This window comes from Ambystoma mexicanum, chromosome 5p, assembly GCF_040938575.1.
Source record: "Ambystoma mexicanum isolate Mex_15411 chromosome 5p, UKY_AmexF1_1, whole genome shotgun sequence".
Lineage (NCBI taxonomy): Eukaryota > Metazoa > Chordata > Amphibia > Caudata > Ambystomatidae > Ambystoma > Ambystoma mexicanum.
This window is the reverse complement of record NC_090930.1, coordinates 1,146,889,917-1,146,909,965: the sequence shown is the minus strand read 5'-3', so window position 1 is coordinate 1,146,909,965 and position 20,049 is coordinate 1,146,889,917. Positions and strand designations below refer to the sequence as shown.

Below are 20,049 nucleotides of genomic sequence, written 5' to 3'. Positions count from 1 at the left end.
TTGCTAATGACAGGTACACCGAGAGCTGGGAAAGACGATGGTCCCAGGCTTGGGGGCTTGCGGGTGAACCAATCAGAATAGAGGGGGGCTTATTACTGACGCCAGTACTCTTAGCCAATCACCAAGGGTTCCCCTGTAACAATTCTAAAGTAACAAATGTTAGGGACAGCCCAAGTGTACCACCTGACCCGTCCTTATCCACTAACATTTCTTCCCATAGGGGACATATACTAACCCTACCACTCGGGGACCCAATCCAGAGTGGTGATAGGTTTTGTGACGATTTTTGCCAGGTGACGCGAGTAGCGCGTCATACTGCTGAAAAAAGGGCCTGCAAGCCCCACTAACGACGAGTCTCATCGGATGCATACGAGCCGAGACCCATCCCTGCCGTTATTATAATAAACAGCAGTACTCGCCTTGCTTCTTGTGTGTGTCTCATACTCCTTTTGGGGACATGGGAGGAGTTGGGGCCTCACCAGCCCAGAGGTCCGCAGACGGCTCTGTCGGCCCCGGGAGAATCACCCTGACACCACTGAGTGGTTTTATTGCCAATGATTGGAATAGAGTACAGTTAGACACACATGACATCATTGACTATTGCTCTATTAGTTGCTCACATGAGGAGCTTCATTCATGTATTCATTGACTGTATTGAAGTGTTCAATCCACATCTGTTTCATACTTATTGTTTCACAGTGCATTCACGAATGTATGCGTTTGAGATTTTTTTGTTTGTAGGAATTATGTTTTAATATATATGACATATATGACAAAGATGAACTCTTTAGAAATTGAAAAAAGAAATAAATAGTGGCTACAGTCTGAACCGCTCATTGAGAAAAACACAAGTGTAATGTTATATATGTGCGTGACAGTGGCGTTCAACCAATACGTTTGGCACTCCCCTGCTGTTGACCTGGTTTTTCCAGGGCTCTGTCAGGGTTCATTTTTAGGCGAATCTACTGTAGGCCAATGTTTTTATGAACATAATACATACTGAGACTAAGAGTATGCTATAATTGTACCAGTGGAAAGACCACACCCCATTATTTCCTAACTTCCACTACTCCTGGCATTTTGGTGAATTGACATCCCTGTATGAGGTGTGCTTTGGGATACGAGCAGTGATGACTGCACTTACTCTCTGGCTTTTAATTATAGTTTCGTTTCTGGGAGCTCTGAAATGCAGCCCTAATGTCAGATAAGGGCTGCCCAGCACGAACCAGTTAATGGTAAATGAGTTCTCGGGCAAGTTAATCTTCGGTGCCCCTTCCCTATGAAAAATTCCAATTCTTCAGGTAAAGTACTAATGCTGCGTTTGTGAACTATGATGGACCATATATATTTTAAAGCCAAGTCACCACAGCAGCTCACATTGATTCGCCAATTCATTTGTGAAAGGAAAGGGGACTTCAATATGTTTAAAAATGTACACAGCTTCCTGCTTGATTGACACGTTGCAAAACTGCACTTTTTAAAAATGTTGCCCGTCAGTTCCAAAGACTGGCAAATGCTAGAAATCGTTAATGATAATGTGGCCAACCCACAGCAGACTATAGTGTCATCTCAAGCTGCCCGAGTGTCACATGCAAATCGGCCATCCAGGCTTCCCTCCTTTTCTTGCATCCTGTCACTTGCAGCTGTGCATTAATGATTGAAAAGTAAAACACAGAGTTCCAGACTGTACACAAACACACAGCACCACTCAAACCGACACACAGGATAGTTAGATCTGTAGGCACTGTGTAGCGATTGTTGCACAATTTGCCTTCCATATAAAAAAAACACTAAATCAACTGCTGCATGCACCATTTTGCTCTGCAGCTTGCTGTGCAAATACTAGGTACAACTGAAGCTGTCCAATGTCACATGTGAGCAGTCTATTCAGTCGAGATGTTAGGTTTTCTTTGAATTCTGGTATCTAGAATTCTGGCCATCTAGTGGAAAAAGCATACTGTTTGGGTACAACCAAGTAAAGAAACAAACCAGGCAGCCATATGGTGTGGGGAAATATCTGTACTCCAAAACAGCATGTGGGGTCATTAGTGGTAGGAAAATAGTTACAAGCCTAAGAATGCAAAATGCTGGTGCCTGAAAAGCCAGATCTGGGTGGTGGTGTGAGATGGGGCATGGAGCCTCATAGCAATACTTTGTGGAATGCAGTCACCTCTTATCTTTTGAGACTCCAAGGCATTAGAAAAACGTTGCTTATTTTGTTTTGTTTTGTTTTAGCCGGGTGAAGGAAGACCCGCTGAAGTCTACGGAGGAGTATGAGGCATGCTGCTGCGAGCGTAAACCGAGTTCATAGTGGGAAATCTATGCAAACTGCGTTGCGCGTGAACTGAGAGGAAGGACATATAACTGGCTGCCCCATATGAAGCGTTAGATACTTCCACAGTACTTTCCTCCAGGTCTGCTTCACCCTGTAAATCTGCTACTCGGAGATGAGCATTTATATTGCGAATGTTAAATTTCACTATTATTTAGGAGAGCTAAAACGGCATGATCTAGAAAAACCAAAAAAAAAAAAAACAAAAAAAAAAAAGCCCGGCAGAAAATCTCTAATCTTCCAGCGGACAATACGGTAGCTCTGTTTCTGCAGGCCTTTCAGAAATTAGTGTTAATATAGTTACATGACAAAATGGGCCTTTAGTTTCTGGACAATAATTAGCCTTCCCACATTACTAATGGGAATACCGTGCACCCATTATAATTACACCCCAAAGGTTTCTGGCTGAGATATGAACCTGGCAGAAATGTCTTTCCCAATAGACGGGGCTCTGTCCTTTGTTTGCCCAGGAACAAAGGCAACTGGATCGTGTAGAGGGCAGTTTGTGGTACGTAAAAGAAAAAAAATCGATTTTTACTTTTATTTGTTGCTCCTTCTGTGGAGAGTTAGTGTGTTAAAAAAAAAGTTGTAGATAAAAAGATAGTTTGACAAATCTAGGTGCTGATAACGCCACCCGTAACTCCGCCGCCGAAAATGTTGCCTACAATCACGGCGCGGTACAGTGATCAGATAGATCACTTTTGTCTGCAATCCTCCAACCCGCACCTCCCCACTCCCCCAGTTAACTTTACTGTGGCGCACACTTACGCGGGCGGTGCTGACGCCGAAGGTTCATTTTCTTTGCATTGTCTTTTGGTTGGTGTCCCCGCTTACTGTAATGGTAAGTGGGTGACACCCCCGACTCCCGTTACTGCGACCAAGGAGAGCAGGGGACAGGATTTTTGTACAGCGCTCAGGCGCAGTATTAGTAATGTCGCCCCAATCGTGGCGACATTTTGGTATGATTCACAGTTTTTGCCACGTTTATCTAATGTTCAAGTTGTTATGCATGATAATAGGTAGCTGATTTTCAAGCATGCCGTTTTTTTTCGCTTCCTTGCATTGTAGTGTGGAGTCATACAGAGATACATTTTTAATCCAGCTATTTTGCTAGACTGACTCGTGCTCATTCTGCAGATGCACATGGTTGTGCCATTTTGCACTTTCAGATTGAATTATACTTTTTATTCTTGGTTTGGTTTACCATGTGGTTTGGTGTGTGGCAAGTCAGCTTTACTGGACACTTAGTACGAGTGTACATTTCGAAAGACATCTATAAAGTATTAAATGATGATGTAAAAATAAAGATGGGAATGGAGGTAATGGTGGTAACTTGGAGTTAGTCCCCAAACATGAAATCACCTGCGACCCCATTTGGGAATTGAAGGAATTACTACAGGTGGTGATTCCACCAGCAGTAATTCGTCCAGTTTTTGGAAATAAAGCAGAGGAAATACCTGCAGCCAAGAGCAAACCATGGTGCACTTCCCTTTTAAGAAGTCATGCTCAGAGGCGCACAAAACAAGCAGATTGCATACAGACCGTAGTCCACCCCCCATGCCTCTTCCCCTGAGCCCCTTACCCGCTGGGAGGACCAAGTACAGATTCAGGGGGATGGGCGGCTTGATGAAAGGGGACTTTGGAATACGAGTACAGTAGTCTTTACATTAAATAACGTTTAGTTACTCCTACGCCTCCTACCAATTTCTCTATATTTTTGGAGATTGCCAAGCACTTGTCTACCCCAGGGACAGAGAAGCCGACACACTTCTGCAAATACGTTCCTCAACAATGAGTATTGGGAAAGGAATGTTTGAAAAAAGCCAACAGGTTGGCCCATGTAGCTGCTTTACAGATTGTCTCCCATCATACATGCCTCTGAAAGACCAATGCCATGCTTTTTGCCCTTGTCAATGAGCTTGGAGTCCTGCAGCCGAATCTTTGCTATGAACTTCCTAGGGAAGTGAGATGCATGAGAGTCCAGGATATGGCTGCTTTTGCCATCTGTTTACAGGGAGGGATGCCACTGAAAATTACAAATAGCCTACCCCAGGACCCATGAGGCCCAGTCCTCTCTGGATAAATCCTCAAGGCCCTACAGACATCGACACAGTGCAGAATTTGATCAGCCTCTCTTTGGGGATTGGGAAAAAGGCTGATAAAGTAATTTCCTGGTTTATTTGGAACTCAGAGACTTCTTTCGGAAGAAAGGAAGGATGAATCCGAACGACCACCTTATCTTTGTTGAAGGAGATATATGGATTCCAATACTTATAATTCGCTGATCCTGAGAGTTGATGTAATGGCCACTAGAAAATCAGTTTTCCATGAAACCAACCACAAGCCCCCTGATGCTGCAGGCTCGAATGATATATGCGCCAATGCTGTTAAAACTATGCTAAGATCCCGCAACGGGGTGGGCCTTTGCATAGGGGAGAATAGATGGAAGAGACCCAAGAAATGGCGCTTCATGATTGCATTCAAAAGGGAAACAATTCTTTAATTGTTCGGGAGGTTAATCCCAAGTCCCGCAAGCTAAGTCTTCTAAGAGAAGACCTGTCTCCTAAACGCATTCGATATTACCGAAAAGAGAAAACGTCATATATTGAGGCCTGTAAACTGTCATTAATCACCCAACCTTCATCCTGTCATTGATCACCCAACCTTCATCCTGACAGTGCCCACCCATCACGTTGTATTCTATCAATAAATCAAATCAATACAATGGGATGCCTTCATGACGCAATGGCCAGGACAGCAGTAGAATAGCTATAATTTACAACAGGCACAACATAGCATCTTTGGCTGTAAACATTAGATTGCCATTGTAAAAAAGTAAAATGTTCTCAGCAGGAAACATACATGTTAGCATTGTTAAATTGCTAGCCTTGTGGTGCCATAATGTGCATCTTGAAAGTCTTGACATTATTGGCACCTTATTGTGCAGCCAAAATCATGAAATCCCATTAATAATCAGTAGAAAGTATCACCAATTGTATGTAGTTCATGACTGCCCTTGTGTTTATGTCACTCAATGTACGAAGTCTGAATGCACCACAGAAAAAGAAACTGATCTTGAACAGTTTGCCCATGCAGGGGGCACCGCACTATTACAAGTATAATGTTTGCACGGGGGCGTGGGGGGATATAACTTCAGGCTTTTCCTGGACAGGTCTTTCCATTGAACAAGAAAAATAAAAAGGTAGAATACCTGCATACATTATTTTTGTTCTGAATTGTACTAAAATAGACAGTAAACCCTTGATCTATGTTTCATCCTTAACAGCTGAAAAGGCATCTTTATATATGTGAAGACCAGTAAACACCTCTCGAATTGAATAAGGAATTAGTAAAGAAACAGAGCATTTCTGTCTCACTGCATGACCGAGGCAGGTATTCCACTTTTTATTTGACTTTATCGCTCAATGCAACAAGAAAGAATACATTCTCAACATATATATAATGTTTCTCTAGTCAAAAAAGTTACACGTTAAAAAATGAGTCATGGGTGCGCCTTTATGAGAAGAAACACGGCAAAAAGGGCCTGTTCTATGGGATGGTACCCACTCTAGAGTCCGCAGCCACACTTTAGCTCACTGTACCTTTCACAGATTGTAAATATCCATTTGCATATCAGTCTTTGTCCCGCCCACATGTGCAGTCCAGCACCAAAATGCTATGGAAATTCCCTTCTGAACAACAGTACCAACAACAACCCCATACATGTGTTTCAGCCTTATTGGGCCTCATCAGTGGGGTGAAGCTTTGTCTCTCTGAGTACAGTGAGCAGGGGGTCCACGTCTGGTTGCCCCAGGTAACTCAGGGTGACCAACCCCATGTTCCTTTCAAATACTTCAAAAAAGGTAGCAGGCGCTCCTCTCCAGAAAGAACATGGCATGATAACCTGTTCTGAGATGAGAGTTTGCAGCACACGCTTTTTGCTCACTGTACCTTTCATAGATGGGAAATATCCATTTGCATATCAGTCTTTGTCCCGCCCACATGGGCAGTCCAGCACCGAAATGCTATGGCAATTCCCTTCTGAACAAGAGTACCATCAGCAACCCCATACACGTGTTTCAGCCCTGTTGAGCATCATCAGTGAGGTGGAGCTGCGCCTTGCTGTTGGTACTCTTGTTCAGAAGGGAATTGCCATAGCATTTCGGTGCTGGACTGCCCATGTGAGCGGGGTTAGCTTGCAGGATTCATGGTGACAAAGGCTCCTGGATTTTGCTTGCTTCCCCACTCCAACTGTAGAACATATCATGGCAGATGAGTGCATGGATGTGGAGGGAGTATTACCGAAACATTGCCAGCTCTGTGGCACCTGCTGGAATGAGTAGAATAGAGTAGAATGAGCATAGAATAAAATCTAAGGTGGAGGACATAAACAAACAGGCTGGTCAGGTAACAATCATTTAAATGTTCTTTTTAAGCGGAAGAGCTTTTTTTTATTAATCCGAACCCTTTTATGGAGCCTCCAGTGTTTACATACAATGTTTCTGAACCCCACACTTGCAGCCCTACTTGGGCGTATTGTGTGTCCCTCCCCTTCACCTAGGGATTGACCTCCAAAATACTGCATATTACCAACACCTGAGTGCATGCATCTATTGACAAAGATGCAAGCATTTCAGAAAAAGAGACTGTTAAGGTGTACAATAGCTATGATATGATATGGCATTTATAACGCGCCTATACACAAGGGGTCCAAGGCGACATGGAGGAACTATGTCTCCCTGCACTCAGAAAGAACTAATGAGCACGGATGGATGAACACTGAAGACAAGTTACCTTACTAGTGAGAATGCTCGGAACACGGGCGGAATGGTCAGCGCCCCATTCCCCTGCCTGCTCCTCATTGACTTTCCCAGTCAGCCCTCACGCCGTAGCACCCATGTAGTCATATGGTTTTCCTATTCTTGTCAAGCAGAGAAAAATGGGTCAAGGCACTGTTTGTTCATCAATAGACAGGCCAAATGAAACGTAGATGGAGACACAAGCATTCAAATTGGCCGTGATGGAAATGGCAAGGAAAGCTCCGTTTGCATGTAGGTTCGCCACATGCTACATGTTGCACTTCATATAGACACAGTGGAAAAGGGTTACTATTTGCTAAACAGCTTCAGTAAACCTGTGAAAGGAGAGAAGAATATTAACTAAGGTTTGCTATCCCTTATGGGGTACTCAGGCAACGCCCATCCATGTTTTGTGATCCAGTGGGTTCCATCAGGTGACAGTGATTCAATTTGCATTATTCGGACAGTGTCTTTCACTTACTCCATAACGCAAATGTGGTCTTTGCCAAAAGCAAAGACGCCAACATTCGAATCTTCGCAAATGCAAAGACTGGTGTCCTGAACGCCATGCACAGTGTAATGAATGGGCCTGGGCTGGGGATATCACCGGCCCAGGACACGCTCGGCACTCTGCATGCAGTTGATAAGACTCCAAGTCCAATTACAGGATGTCCCGACCTTCATTGTGCTCAATGGGCGCTAGAAAATCCTGCCTTGAGCAAAATGAAGTCCAATGCACCACCGTCTGTCCCAAGCGAGGGCCAGAATGCTGAAGTAGGAGGAAGAAGAAGAAGGGGTTAAGGGAGGTGTCTGACCTTACCTACTGATGGTTTCCTACCCGAGGGAAAGCAAGAGATGGTGGGGACACCTGGTGCACGTTGCCTATCCTGGAGAAGAGTGACGCCATCACGGATGTGGCTCAAGCTAACGGAAATGTGAAAAAACATGTGCACTTAAGCTTCTGTGAATGAACAGTTTTGTGTGAGCTTGTTTGAATGAGGGATCACAGGGGGGACGAAGTGGCAGGTGCTTTCCTACCCATGTGTTTGGTGGGGGTGAGGCGGGCAACGCTGGTCAGTTTCAACTCACATTGAAGAATATTGGTAAATAAATTCGGACCCAAATAATGCACGTTTCCTTGGAAGTACATTAAAAAACAAAACGTGAAAATGATTTACAATGGTTAATGATAGCTATGGTGAAACCCAAATAATTGTTCTACACCTTTAAAGTGTGATCAGATCCAGAGATTGAACAGTCAAATTACAGGCCTGAATGAAAGAATTACGTGGTCACTTCTTTTACGTAAACTGTAATACAGGTACTGGCATATGAAACCTGGTATTTTGGTTGTTTTTGACAACCATGGTGCTGATATTTTATATGTTGCGATTGAAACCTCCTGGATAAAATATGGATATTCCAACTCCACTGGATATAGAGGAACATACAGTAGTATGACAGATGAGGCTCCAACAGTGTCGGATTATAGAAGGATGTTATCGGATGCCATTTTCTTTATACGTTTGACTCTGCAGTGTTTAAGAGACGAAATTACATCAATTCGATTTGGCATGAGACGTGGTGTGCAAAACGTTATGCTTTCAATTTTATGGGTGGTCGTTGGGGATGTAGTGCATTGACTGAAGGGGAGTATGCCAAAATCTCAACCGTTGGTTAATTGGTTGTATATTTGAAATTTGGAGACACTCTTTCATGAGTGAAATTGGGATTTGCTTGTAAAATCATAACTATAGGGTTTGACATTGCTGGGAACTGGGACCCATTTAGCTCATGGAAAGGGCCTAGAAGATCCTGGTTAGCTTGATACCAACAGCTCCCAGGAGCTACTTTTGGCTCCTCGAGCCAACTGGTGCCATACAAATATACCTCGCTGATATTAACTGTGTCAAGAAATGTGCATAACAGATGCAATAGCAAACCTGCAGAAGACATGTAACACATGATCATATGTACTGGACACAAAGTGATAGTTGCATCTCACTTGGAAGTCATATTTGTTACATACCAATTATGAGCATTTCAATCCGCAGTAGAAGCGTAGAGAACTTGAGTGAACAAGGTTGCATCACAGAAAAAGAAGTGGCAGCAAAAATAAAAATGTTGTGGCTGGACAGAGAGATTAATGCAGTAACAGGTATTAGCAAAGATTCCTCTTTACTGCACCTTTCCTTCCATTTCTATGGACCCCCAAACCTTTTTGCTTTTATTTTTGTATCAGATTTGTTCTTTTTACAGTGCAGTGAAGCCCTAAGCTTCACTACACTGGCTTTTGCTAATCTGTTATTGGGAACCTGGCATGTCCTTCAAGCTGTCAGTACAGGGAAACATTGTCTCCCCTAGTCCAGTTACTGTGTTACTACGTTTGTTAACTTATTACCTCTTGTGGTAATTTTTATCATTGTCCAATGCATCTTACAATGCAGTACAATGGGGTACACTTTTTGTTTTGCCCTACCCTAACACTCAGAGGATTTTTGGTTACTGTAGGTGTGCTAAATGGACAAGCTGGTGGCAGCAGTGACTTTTTACCATTTCTTGGTGCATTCCGTTTTTGCCTATCTGCGTTTGGCTACTAACTGTGGCTAGTGATCAAACATGGCTAAACCACGAGGTTATTTTGCTTGTCCTTTATCCATCTTGTCTTTTAGCCTTCTTCCTGGCCTGTTAGGACAGAAACATCCTTATATGGACTTCCGTTGCCCAGGAAAGCAGAGGCTTTTGGCGGGCTACTGGAGGGCTATGGGTGTTTGCTGCCAGGAAGTGGACTGGGACTGTCTGGTCCCAATCCACAAACTGGTGCCATTGTGTCTGAGAGGTATGGATGAGTTTTGCCGCCAGTTGTCCCGATTGGACCACTGTTGGGGTGTGGGTGTGTGGGCCAGATCTGCCATTGGCTAGTGGGAGTTTCTGCTCTTCCCTGGCTTTTAGGATAAGAAGACGACTCCTGCACCCACTCTAGAGATCCTGGAAGAAACTGAAGGAGGCAAGACTCCTGTCCAGCTGCAAGACCCGCAAAGAGACCTGAGACTCGTTGGAAGGAGACCTAGCAACCAACCTTTGCTGCTGTCCTGGCAGAGCCCTGTCTTGGAGGTGATCTTCAGCAGTCCTGCGAGGGAGCGCCACTATTAGAGTGCAGGAACATCCATTCTCGACGTCAGCTCGGAGTCCTTTGAAGAAGAACGTTCGGAAGAGCCCCTGGACCGCCGAGTCCCAGACCAGCTCTGAGTTTGGGCTACCGTGCTGCAGATGTCGCTGTTCGAAGTTGAGGCCTGGAACTTGTTGGATCTTCAGCATGTGCAACAAGACTTATCCCTGCAAAATGCTGTGGTGCTAGCATCAAAGGGACCTGAGATAAGAGGGAAAGTCGGACTGCGGCAAGTGAACCCCTTTGCGTCGTCAGGCATCTGTGGCCGTCGTCGGAAACTACCTGCCTGTGTCCAGCCCTGTCCTGAGAGGGGCCCTGCATCGAGTTTTGCTGCATTCTTCAACTGGAAGACTTTGCACCATCAACTGCTTGAACCTGCCACCCTGCGAATCAAGGGCAGAGGCCGACGGCGGGGAAAGTGACAATGGACCCTATTCAACCAACCTGCCAAGTCCTGTGAAGAATCGGAGTACGGGGGGCGACTTGTAGCGGTAACTCCCTTTTAAAAGTTTTGGTAACTTTTAGAAACTTTTGTATTACTTTGGCTTTGCAATTGCTTGTTCACACAATCACTCAGAAAGTTGGGAACACGTTTGTTAGTCAGAGTAACTTGTCCCCTAACCATTGGAACTGTTCACTGGACTCCTGAGACCCTACCTTCATTTTTTCCAGTTTCACAAAACTGTATGGAACTTTGCTGAACTTTTGGGCACGAGCCCTCATGCATTTTGGGGATGGACTTCTGACGTTAGGATTGAATCTCTGTGGACCTGTAGTGCTTAAACCAATCTGTACCTTCCTTTTCAGGGGTTTGATATGCATCTTACCCAACTCTAGTGATTGTATATATGTCTAACATTTGTAGTGTTATGTGATATTATTACCTGTTAGTAGTCAATTTTCACGGTGTTATTTGACCATAAATAAATAATTATGTGTATACCTGTTTGTCGAAGTGTGTTCCTGGACTGCTTCACTGTGTGTGCTCATTGTAGATCCCTTACAAGCTCATCACCTCCTGACACATAGCCTAGACCACTCGCTTACCTACCTTGACCTGGTTTGGCTACAGCTACCAGAGTTGTCCCTGTCACAATAATAGGTTGGCATTCTTATACAAAATCAGTCCTAACAAGATGTAGTGGCAGAAGTATGTAGTAAACATAGTTAAAGACTACATAGGAGGTAGCAGCAAGAAGCAAGAACTGGTAGAAAAGAAATGTAAAAGAAACAAAAAGGGGAAGCAATTTAGACAATGTAAAACGTGAAGACATGTAAAGGAACATGGCAAGGGACAGAGGATTCAACAAACAAAGTAAAAAGAGAAGAAGACATAGCACCACAGCAGTAGAAAGAGGCTTCAAGGAATGTGCATTTTTAGGTACATGCCACAGTTTGGCAACAAAAGCAAGTTTTGCCATCTTTCGGGCACTCCAACCATAAGGTTGTGGTTTAATAGCACCTAGGTCATGATGAGCAAGTCCTGGTCAGATGAAAATCCTGATACACCAAGTCCTACTACCAGCTCCTGCTTCATGAATAACAATTTCGACCTCTGCTATGCCCTATGTAAGTTCAGAGATATATTTGAAAAATATGTATCCACACACTCTTGTTTAAACCTCTTGAAGAAAAAAAGTAGAAGTGCCATTTTAGACATATTTTTATCATCTTCAGACCACCGTTGCTGGGAATAGAGGGCATTCAGACGAAAGTCCACCCACTTATTCATTTAACATAGAGGATAGTGGGCAACGCAGGCGTGAAAAGGTAAAATACGATCACCATATGCTTGTTAGGTGTTGAAAACGGCAGATAAGTTGTTTTAGACTTTAGAGTGTAGATACAATATGTAGACCGATGTAACATCCATACTATCGATTGGACACAGAACCTGCAACAAATTCTTTCAGGAATGTATTTGAGCACTGCAAAGCACTACCTATTGATATTTCTTAGCTTCGAAGGGCGCTCAAATATTTCACTTTTCAATTTAATTGGTTGTGGAATTGCTTCGAAAATGATTATCTAAACAAATATATGTTGTACTGTTTTTATTCCAGAACCAATTACAAACATTCAGAAGGTTGGACTACCACAACTCAATGGTTCTTCAGAAGGCTAAACTTTAAAATACATATCCATTTGCCGAATCTGAAGTTCTTGGGTCCGCCTTACTGTGAAGCGTTTTTACTAGTGTATAGCCATAACATTGGGTTTGTTATTTACAGTAAATTAGATGAATTACATACCTAAGAAATATAGATCACCTTCATCATAAACATGACAGGCTGTCTTGACAGAGACTTGTATATGATATCATTTTTAGATGTACAATTATGCTGTGCTTTACATTTGTCTAGAGTGGCATCTGTCTGCATCAGTGGTTCACTTACATGTTTTTATTTCCATTTTCTTAATGTTTTCACATTTGCATATATTTTTTTAGCATGTAATATATTTTTGGATCTGTAGAGAATCCTTTTATCAAATACCTTTTTCAAACTAAACAAGCAGATGTTAGCTATTTTGTTTTAAATGGGCTGCCGCAAGGGAATGTTTGATTGCGTTGAGATATTTTTCATCTTTACCTGGTTACCAGTGGGGACTTCTGTGCTCGATTTATTCAGCATATTCACACACTATTGTGACCTAAAATGCACCATGAACATCTTCTTACAGGGCAATACTGGCATATATGGGCACACTAGGCACTGGCAGCATGAGCATGTTTCTACAACACCGTTACTGGCATATTGTGGGCACAGGTAGCATAAAACTGCATTTCTGCAATGCCAAAACTGGTATGTATTGCAGGCAGAGGCAACAAAGGGTGATTTACAGTGGCAATGCTGACATACACAATGTGGGCACAGGCATCATGATTTTGTGCTGTACAGAGCCAGTGTTCGCAAACATTGGGGAAACAGAAATCTTGATCTTGATCTTTATCGTGGAATCTCGGCATTCTGGGCACAGGCTTTATAAAGTTTGTTTTGTCAGAGGCAAAGCTGGCATATATTGTGTGGACATGCATCATGAACATGTGCTCTACAATTGTGACACTGGTATTAACTGTTTTCGCAGACATTACAATGTGTGTTTTGCAGTGGCAATGCTGGCTTTTATTGTGGGCAAAGACATTGTGAAATGATTTTGCACAGCAGGCATGTAGTGTGGGCACATACATCATAAAGTGTGTTTTACAGTGGCAATGATGGCATATACTGTGTGCCCAGGCATCATAAAAATGTGTTGTAAAATACTACTGTGCCGTGCGTAGAGCTGGCATTTGCTGGATGTTTTTAATGTTACCCTACAGGACCAATTGTAAATTGTATTACATTTTGGCACATTACTGTAAACATTTTCTTGGATGGAGAATCTGCAGCACTAGCCTATGTTGGTTTGGACTGCCTCACTATGTTTGATCACTGGTGCCAATTTGGGGGAAATATCAACTTTACCTGAAAAGATTCAGCAGCCGCCACTGTTCGTGACAAAGGAAAACTACCACATGGTTGCTTTCTTATTGAGCTTAACAAGTGGACTTAATCAAACCCCAGCTTCCTTTTTCTAACAAGCTTTACCCAGGAAGCTTTATTGTGTACAAATAATACACAAAAGCAGTACATTCTTAAGATCCATAAAGAGCCTTTGGATCAGCTACAATTATCTGTTGAACAGGACTCAAAGTGTAAGGAAAACATCTGAAAACAGTCTCAACTTGTGAAACTTAATCTGAAAATTCCTGGAATTTATGGGTTAGAGCAGCAGGGAAACATTTTACTGTACCTCAGTGGGGTCTGAACATGGCTTCTTAAAATTGTACAGCTCCTGCATCAGTTCATATTCCTCCTAAAAAACGGAAAACCATATTTTAGCATTAAGCACCTTAATGAAACTATCTTCAAAATAGCCTAAATTTACAGAACTGCATGTCGCGAACACACCTCACATCCACATAAATATAAACCCACAGCAAGCTAGGCACATTGGCGAATGGAAAGGCAAGTTTGTCTAAAAGTCAACTCCAATGCAACAACTCAAACGAAAGAAGAGACAGGAGACAACTAGAAAACAACAGAATAGCTATGTGAAGATTGAGGGAAACTACTGAAAATTAAATGTTTGAGTTATGCTACGATTTCAATTATGAAGCGGTTTTATTTCATAGCCATGAATTAGCAGACAGGGTCTAACAACTGTGATGACTCCAGTGGAGTCATCACTGATTTCCCAGTAGTAACCTCCTCCCGTGTGGCCAGGAGACGGCAGCCACTACCTAATCCTGACCCTGCTGGCGGCTATATATGTGATACATTACTCACCGTAATCGTATTTCAATGCTTGTATCTACTTAGATTCACATGCTCTGCATAGTCCGACATCTAGTGGTAGTCGCAGAGTATTACAAGATTTGTTTTCAAAACTTAAAAAAGGACGTCGACTGGGCATGTTAGAAATACTATCCCTAGTGTGAGGTCTACTGTACCCATGGTCATTCACGCATCAAGGTCCCTCAGATTGTTTGTTTCTGACATGAGGTTGCATGAAGGGTAGCGGGACTACAGATATAATAAAGCAGATCACCATAAAGCCAGAAAGACATCTATGCACCTTCTACTCCAAGAAGGAAGGAAGGTTGGGTGCATGTGAATCCAAGCAAATACAAGCCTCAGAAATACGATTACGGCGAGTAATGTATCCCCTCTGAGGCTTGTGGATCTGCTTAGATCACATGCTCTGCATAGATTAGCGAGCAATATCTGGAGAAGGAGGTGGGGATGTGAGAAGGTACAGCAGCAAATAGATGTTTTAGCACCACTTGTCCCACCTGCGAATCTGCTTTAGAGTATCAATGCAATAATGCTGTACGAAGTTATGAATGGAACTCCATGTAGCCGCTTTGCAAATGGCGTCTAGGGAGACGTTTACAATGAAGGCTAAGGTAGCTCCTGTACATCTGGTAGGGTTAGCCCTTGTAGTGAAAGGCAAAGATCTTTTGGATAGGGAATAGCAGAGTTGTATGTATTTGACTATCCATCTGGAGATGGTGTTTTTAGAGATTTGATCACCTCCTCTACCAGGTGCTATGGAAACAAAGAGCTGGTCTGTTTTCCTTAGGGGTTTAGTTTTGTTCACGTGTTACAAGACTGCCCTCTGTACATCTAGTGTATGGAGGCTTCTTTCAGCTGAGTTGGATGGATTCTGAAAGAAGGTAGGAGGCTCGATAGATTGATTAACATGGAACTTTGAAACAAATTTAGGTGAAAACCTAAGGTGTGTTCTAAGGACCACTTTGACGTTGTGGATTACGAAGAAAGGGTCTTGTACGGACAATGCCTGTAGCTCACTGACTCGTTTTATTGAGGTGATGGCTACCAGGAATGCAGTATTGTAGATCAAGTGGCCTATGCTGGAACTTTCCACCAGGACACCTTACTCTGTGACGTGGTGTAGGTAGACAGAGCCGCCAGGTGTACCTTGGATTTAAATACTAGGCCAGAGTCTAGTAGGTAAAGCATGTCATGCAGAATGTAGGCCGGAGAACATTCAATTGGGTTTATGGATTGTGACCTGCACCATATCACAAACCTTTTCCAGTTGTTGAAGTAAAAATTCCTGGTGTTGGGTTTCCGTGCTTCTTTTAGGATATCCATACACTGTTGTGGAAGATTTAGATGACCAAACTCTACGACTTCAGGAGCCAGGCTGCCACGTTCATAGATTGAGGCCGAGGATGGAGAGATGACGCATTGTGTTGGGATAACATGTTGTAGGTGCATGGGTACTTGATCGGGTTGCACATCGCCAGTTTGAGCAGATGTGGAAACCAGGGTGGTCTTGCGCACATGGGAGCAACCAGGATTAAAGTAGCTTGCTCCTGGTGCATATTGTGCACCATCCTGCTCAAGAGTGGTGTTGTGGGAAAAGTGTAAGCAAATTTGCTTTACCAGTTCATCCGCAGGGCGTTCCCTTTGGACCCTGGTTGGGGAAACCTAGACACGAAGTCTGGGCATTGCGCGTTTAGGCCTGTGGCGAATAAATCTAATGGAGGATGACCCCATTGAGAGAAGATTCCATCTAGAATATCTCTGTTGAGTTGCCACTCCTGTTCCTCTGGTATAGGGTATCTGCTTAGAGTATCTGCCAGAACATTGAGTTCCCCGGGAATGTGTTTAGGGGTTAGGAAATTGTTCTGCTTGAGTGCCCACTTCCATACTTTTTGGGATAGTCTGGACAGACTTGGAGGGTGTGTGCCTCCCTGCTTGTTTATGTAGAACATGGCAGTGGTGCTGTCTGTGAGGACTTGCACTGTTTGACCTGTAAATGTTGCTGAAAAGCTTGTAGGGCTTTGAGAACTGCCAAAAGTTCTGGAAATTGATGTGATTCTCGGCTGTGGTGTGTGTCCACTGGCTGTGGGCTGTGTGGTGTAGGAAGTGACTCTACATCCGGTGAGTGAGACGTCTGTAGTTAGGATCGCTTGTGTTGGTGGAATCCCAAAGGGTTTTCTTTTTAGCAGGTGGTTCTTGGACTACCAGCGAAGATCTTGTACCAGGGGTAGCGAAACAACCACTATATCGTCCCACTGACCGCTTGCCTGAGACGATTGTGTCGCTAACCACTTCACCATTGGGCACATGCACAGGCACGCATGTGGCACCAAGTGAATGCATGAGGCCATCACCCGGAACAAGCGCAATGCTTTGCGTACAGTTATCTGGCAACTGGCCAATGTACTGAAATAATTTTAGGAAAGGGGGATTACCTCTAGGAGCGTGGTAATGCAAAACCTTTGAGATTTTACATATATGTTCGCTGGGTGCAAACCTAGTATTGGGCGCATGGAGAGATCTTTCTTTGGCACAAGGAAGTACGTTGAATACATAGCCTTGTTTACCTGAATTGCTGGGACAATCTCTATGGCGTCCTTTACCAGCAGGGATTTTACTTCTTCCACTAGTATGCGCAGCTCTTCTGGCATCATCCTTCTGTGTTTTGGCAGGTGGTTGGGTGGGTTTTGCAAGAGTTCTATGCAATACCCACTTGCTACGGTGGACAGTATACAGGGGTGACATGGGAGGGGACTTGGAGCGGTGTGTCATTGCTTGGGAGAGGTGGAGCCCCTGGGGGTGGGGGGAAGCCTCTACCTCTTCCTCTCGATTTATTATGACCTCTTTGAAAATTAGAAGAGGAGGCCTGTCCCTGTGTGTAGCCCCATGACGAAGACTATCTGCTTTCGTTGAAACCGGAGGAGCACTGTGTGCCTTGTCCACGAAACATTCTGGAGTTAGAGAAACCCCATTGGATGAATGGTTTGCTGGTTAATTACCCATGGGACTTAAGAGTATCGCACTCTTCCTTTGCACTTTTGAGGGCATCTTCGACTGCCTTGCCAAAGATGGAATTAGGTTCCACTGGCAGGTTAAGCAGAGTGGCCTGTGTTTCCAATTTAAACCCAGTCTGTCGAAGCTGGGCATGGTGTTTGATAAGGGTACCATCTGCAATAATGCGACCTGCATTATCTGCACTGTCGAGGTTGTTTTTAAGAAGGCAACTAGATACCTGCTTGCCTTCTGAAATGGTGCTTAGTAGCTGGGACTTTAAAGGTTCTGGAACCGCCTCAAGCTTGTGTTCCAACTCGTCCCACTTATGACAGCCATAACTAGCTAGGAGGGTGGGTTATAAGAAATTCTTCCCAGATAGGCCAACGGTGTAGATCTTTTTACTTTCTTTTTCTGGCGGGGCTTCAGCCGATGCTAGTGGAGTGCCAGCCCTCTTTCTAGCAGTTATGACGACAATTGAGTCAGGTTTGAGCTGGCCTCTAATGTTCAGGGGGTCTGTAGGTGCTGGCTTGAATAGTTTTTCAATGCAAGGGTTCACCGCTGTGAGAAACCCGAAGGTGTCTCACTCGCTGGTCCCGGAGATCTGTTGTCCAGGTAGCCATCACTATTGGATCCAGTTGCTGGTGGTGGACCAGTGGGGGAGGATCGCCTGGGTGAGGGGTCTTTGGAGAGTGGAAGTGGGGCACAGAGGGTTGGGACGTGGTATCCCTTTCCCAGTAACACCTTTTCCCCATCCTACCCTGCAGGATATTTAGAAGCTCTACCCCCCTATTCCCACACACACACTGTTACATCATAACAGACAACAGACCAACACCAGAGCCATTTACCTGACATGTCCCAACACACGGGTCAGGCAGAGTCAGACAATTAACAATAACCACGCACACACGATGGCCCTTTACCTTCCACACAGGGATAAAAAGCAGAGCACGAAAGCAAACTTCGAGCAAGGTTGAACGCATGATGAGAAAGCTATCCCAAACCGGCAGTTCAAACCGAGGTGAAAGGCAGCGAGTCCGGGAAGGATAACGAAGGGGGAATTGCCCTTGCCCTTTTCAACCCAGACCGGCGAAGCCTCCGAAAGGGAAATCATAAGACACGGAGTTACAGCTGGCGTGAGGAGCAGCAGATGTCAATGGTATACGGGGCCCTCCCGCATTGATCACGCAGGCGGAGAGGCAAGCTGGCTACCGTGGTACTATCCTTGACTCCAGCGATCTGAGAAGCCAACGGGTTCAGCACAGCCGGTGAGTCAAAGGAAACTGATAGCAAACCAAAGTGTGTTGAGGCCAAGGTTGAAAGTAGCAACAATTTGAAAGCAAGGAATTTGCAAGCGAAAGAACTTGTGTGTTTGTTTGCAGATGGGTCTGGCGCCACGTGGGCGCTCATTCAAAAGGCTCGGATGGGGACCTGTTTTGAAACTATGAGAACCAGAAGACCCTAGGAAAGGTTGGCGTAAGGCGTCAGAGGGGTCCTACAAGGGTTACGTCAAATCCCTTTTACAAACGAAAGTCCCAGATCCGTTGCCATAGGAAAGATAGGGGAAGGGAACTCCACTTTCCAATAGATTGTGAACTGTGGAATGTGGCAAGTGTGAACCCGACGGAAGGATGCCGAACGAAAGCTAGGAGAAGGAAAACCTTGCTTTCTGATGAAAATGAGCCATGTAAACTGCACTTGAAAGTCTGTAGTGAACCCGACGGAGGGAGGCCCAGTTGCAACGAGGATCCGAGCCCGGCGGAGGCAGATCCGCCCAAAGTAGACAGTTACCAGAAGAACTTTTGTTTATTTGTCATTTGAGCAATACATTAACTGTTTTAGAAATACATGAACTGTGTTAAAGAAAGGCCGTAGTGAACCAGATGGAGGGAGGCCCAAACTGCGAGGAGGATCCAAGCCCGACGGAGGCAGATCCTGGGGGCGAAGAGCAACCGCCCAAGGTGCAAGATCACAGAGAGAACCTTTGTTTGTTTCTCATTGTGAAACACCACAGGCCTTCTAAGGCAAGAGACTTTTGCAAGAAGCAGTTTTAGCTTCTGAAGGTTTTGATAGTGTTGAACTGAACAGTGAACCTCATGTGGACGAGGCCAAGGAGTGTGCTGTGCTCGAGAGTCCCGCCTTGCCCCGTGCTTCAAACGTGGGGAAGGGAGACCCAGCCATACCATCCTGACTTATAATTTGGTGAACACTTCTTTCTTTTCTGGTGAACATTATCCCACACTCTTTTTGTAATTTAGAAGTAAGGCTTGGCAAATGATTTTTTAGTATAGGTCCTTTTTATTTGACAAGACACCACTACGACTGCCTTATTATTTGATGGTCGTAGCTTGCTCCCATCTTAGATTTAGATTAGGCGTTTATCTCACCCATTATAAAGTTCAATAAACACCCTTGAAC

General features: G+C 44.2%; 1 protein-coding gene across 1 annotated transcript in view; it reads right to left on the bottom strand.

Annotated features, from left to right (window-relative positions):
* The window catches only part of C5PH5orf22 (chromosome 5p C5orf22 homolog), a 746,374-nt gene that overhangs the window by 196,795 nt on the left and 529,530 nt on the right, over positions 1-20,049 (bottom strand). The window contains exon 6 of the mRNA XM_069613612.1: positions 14,096-14,158. Within this exon, the coding sequence (XP_069469713.1) occupies positions 14,096-14,158 (63 nt within the window). The remainder of the gene's footprint in view (positions 1-14,095; positions 14,159-20,049) is intronic.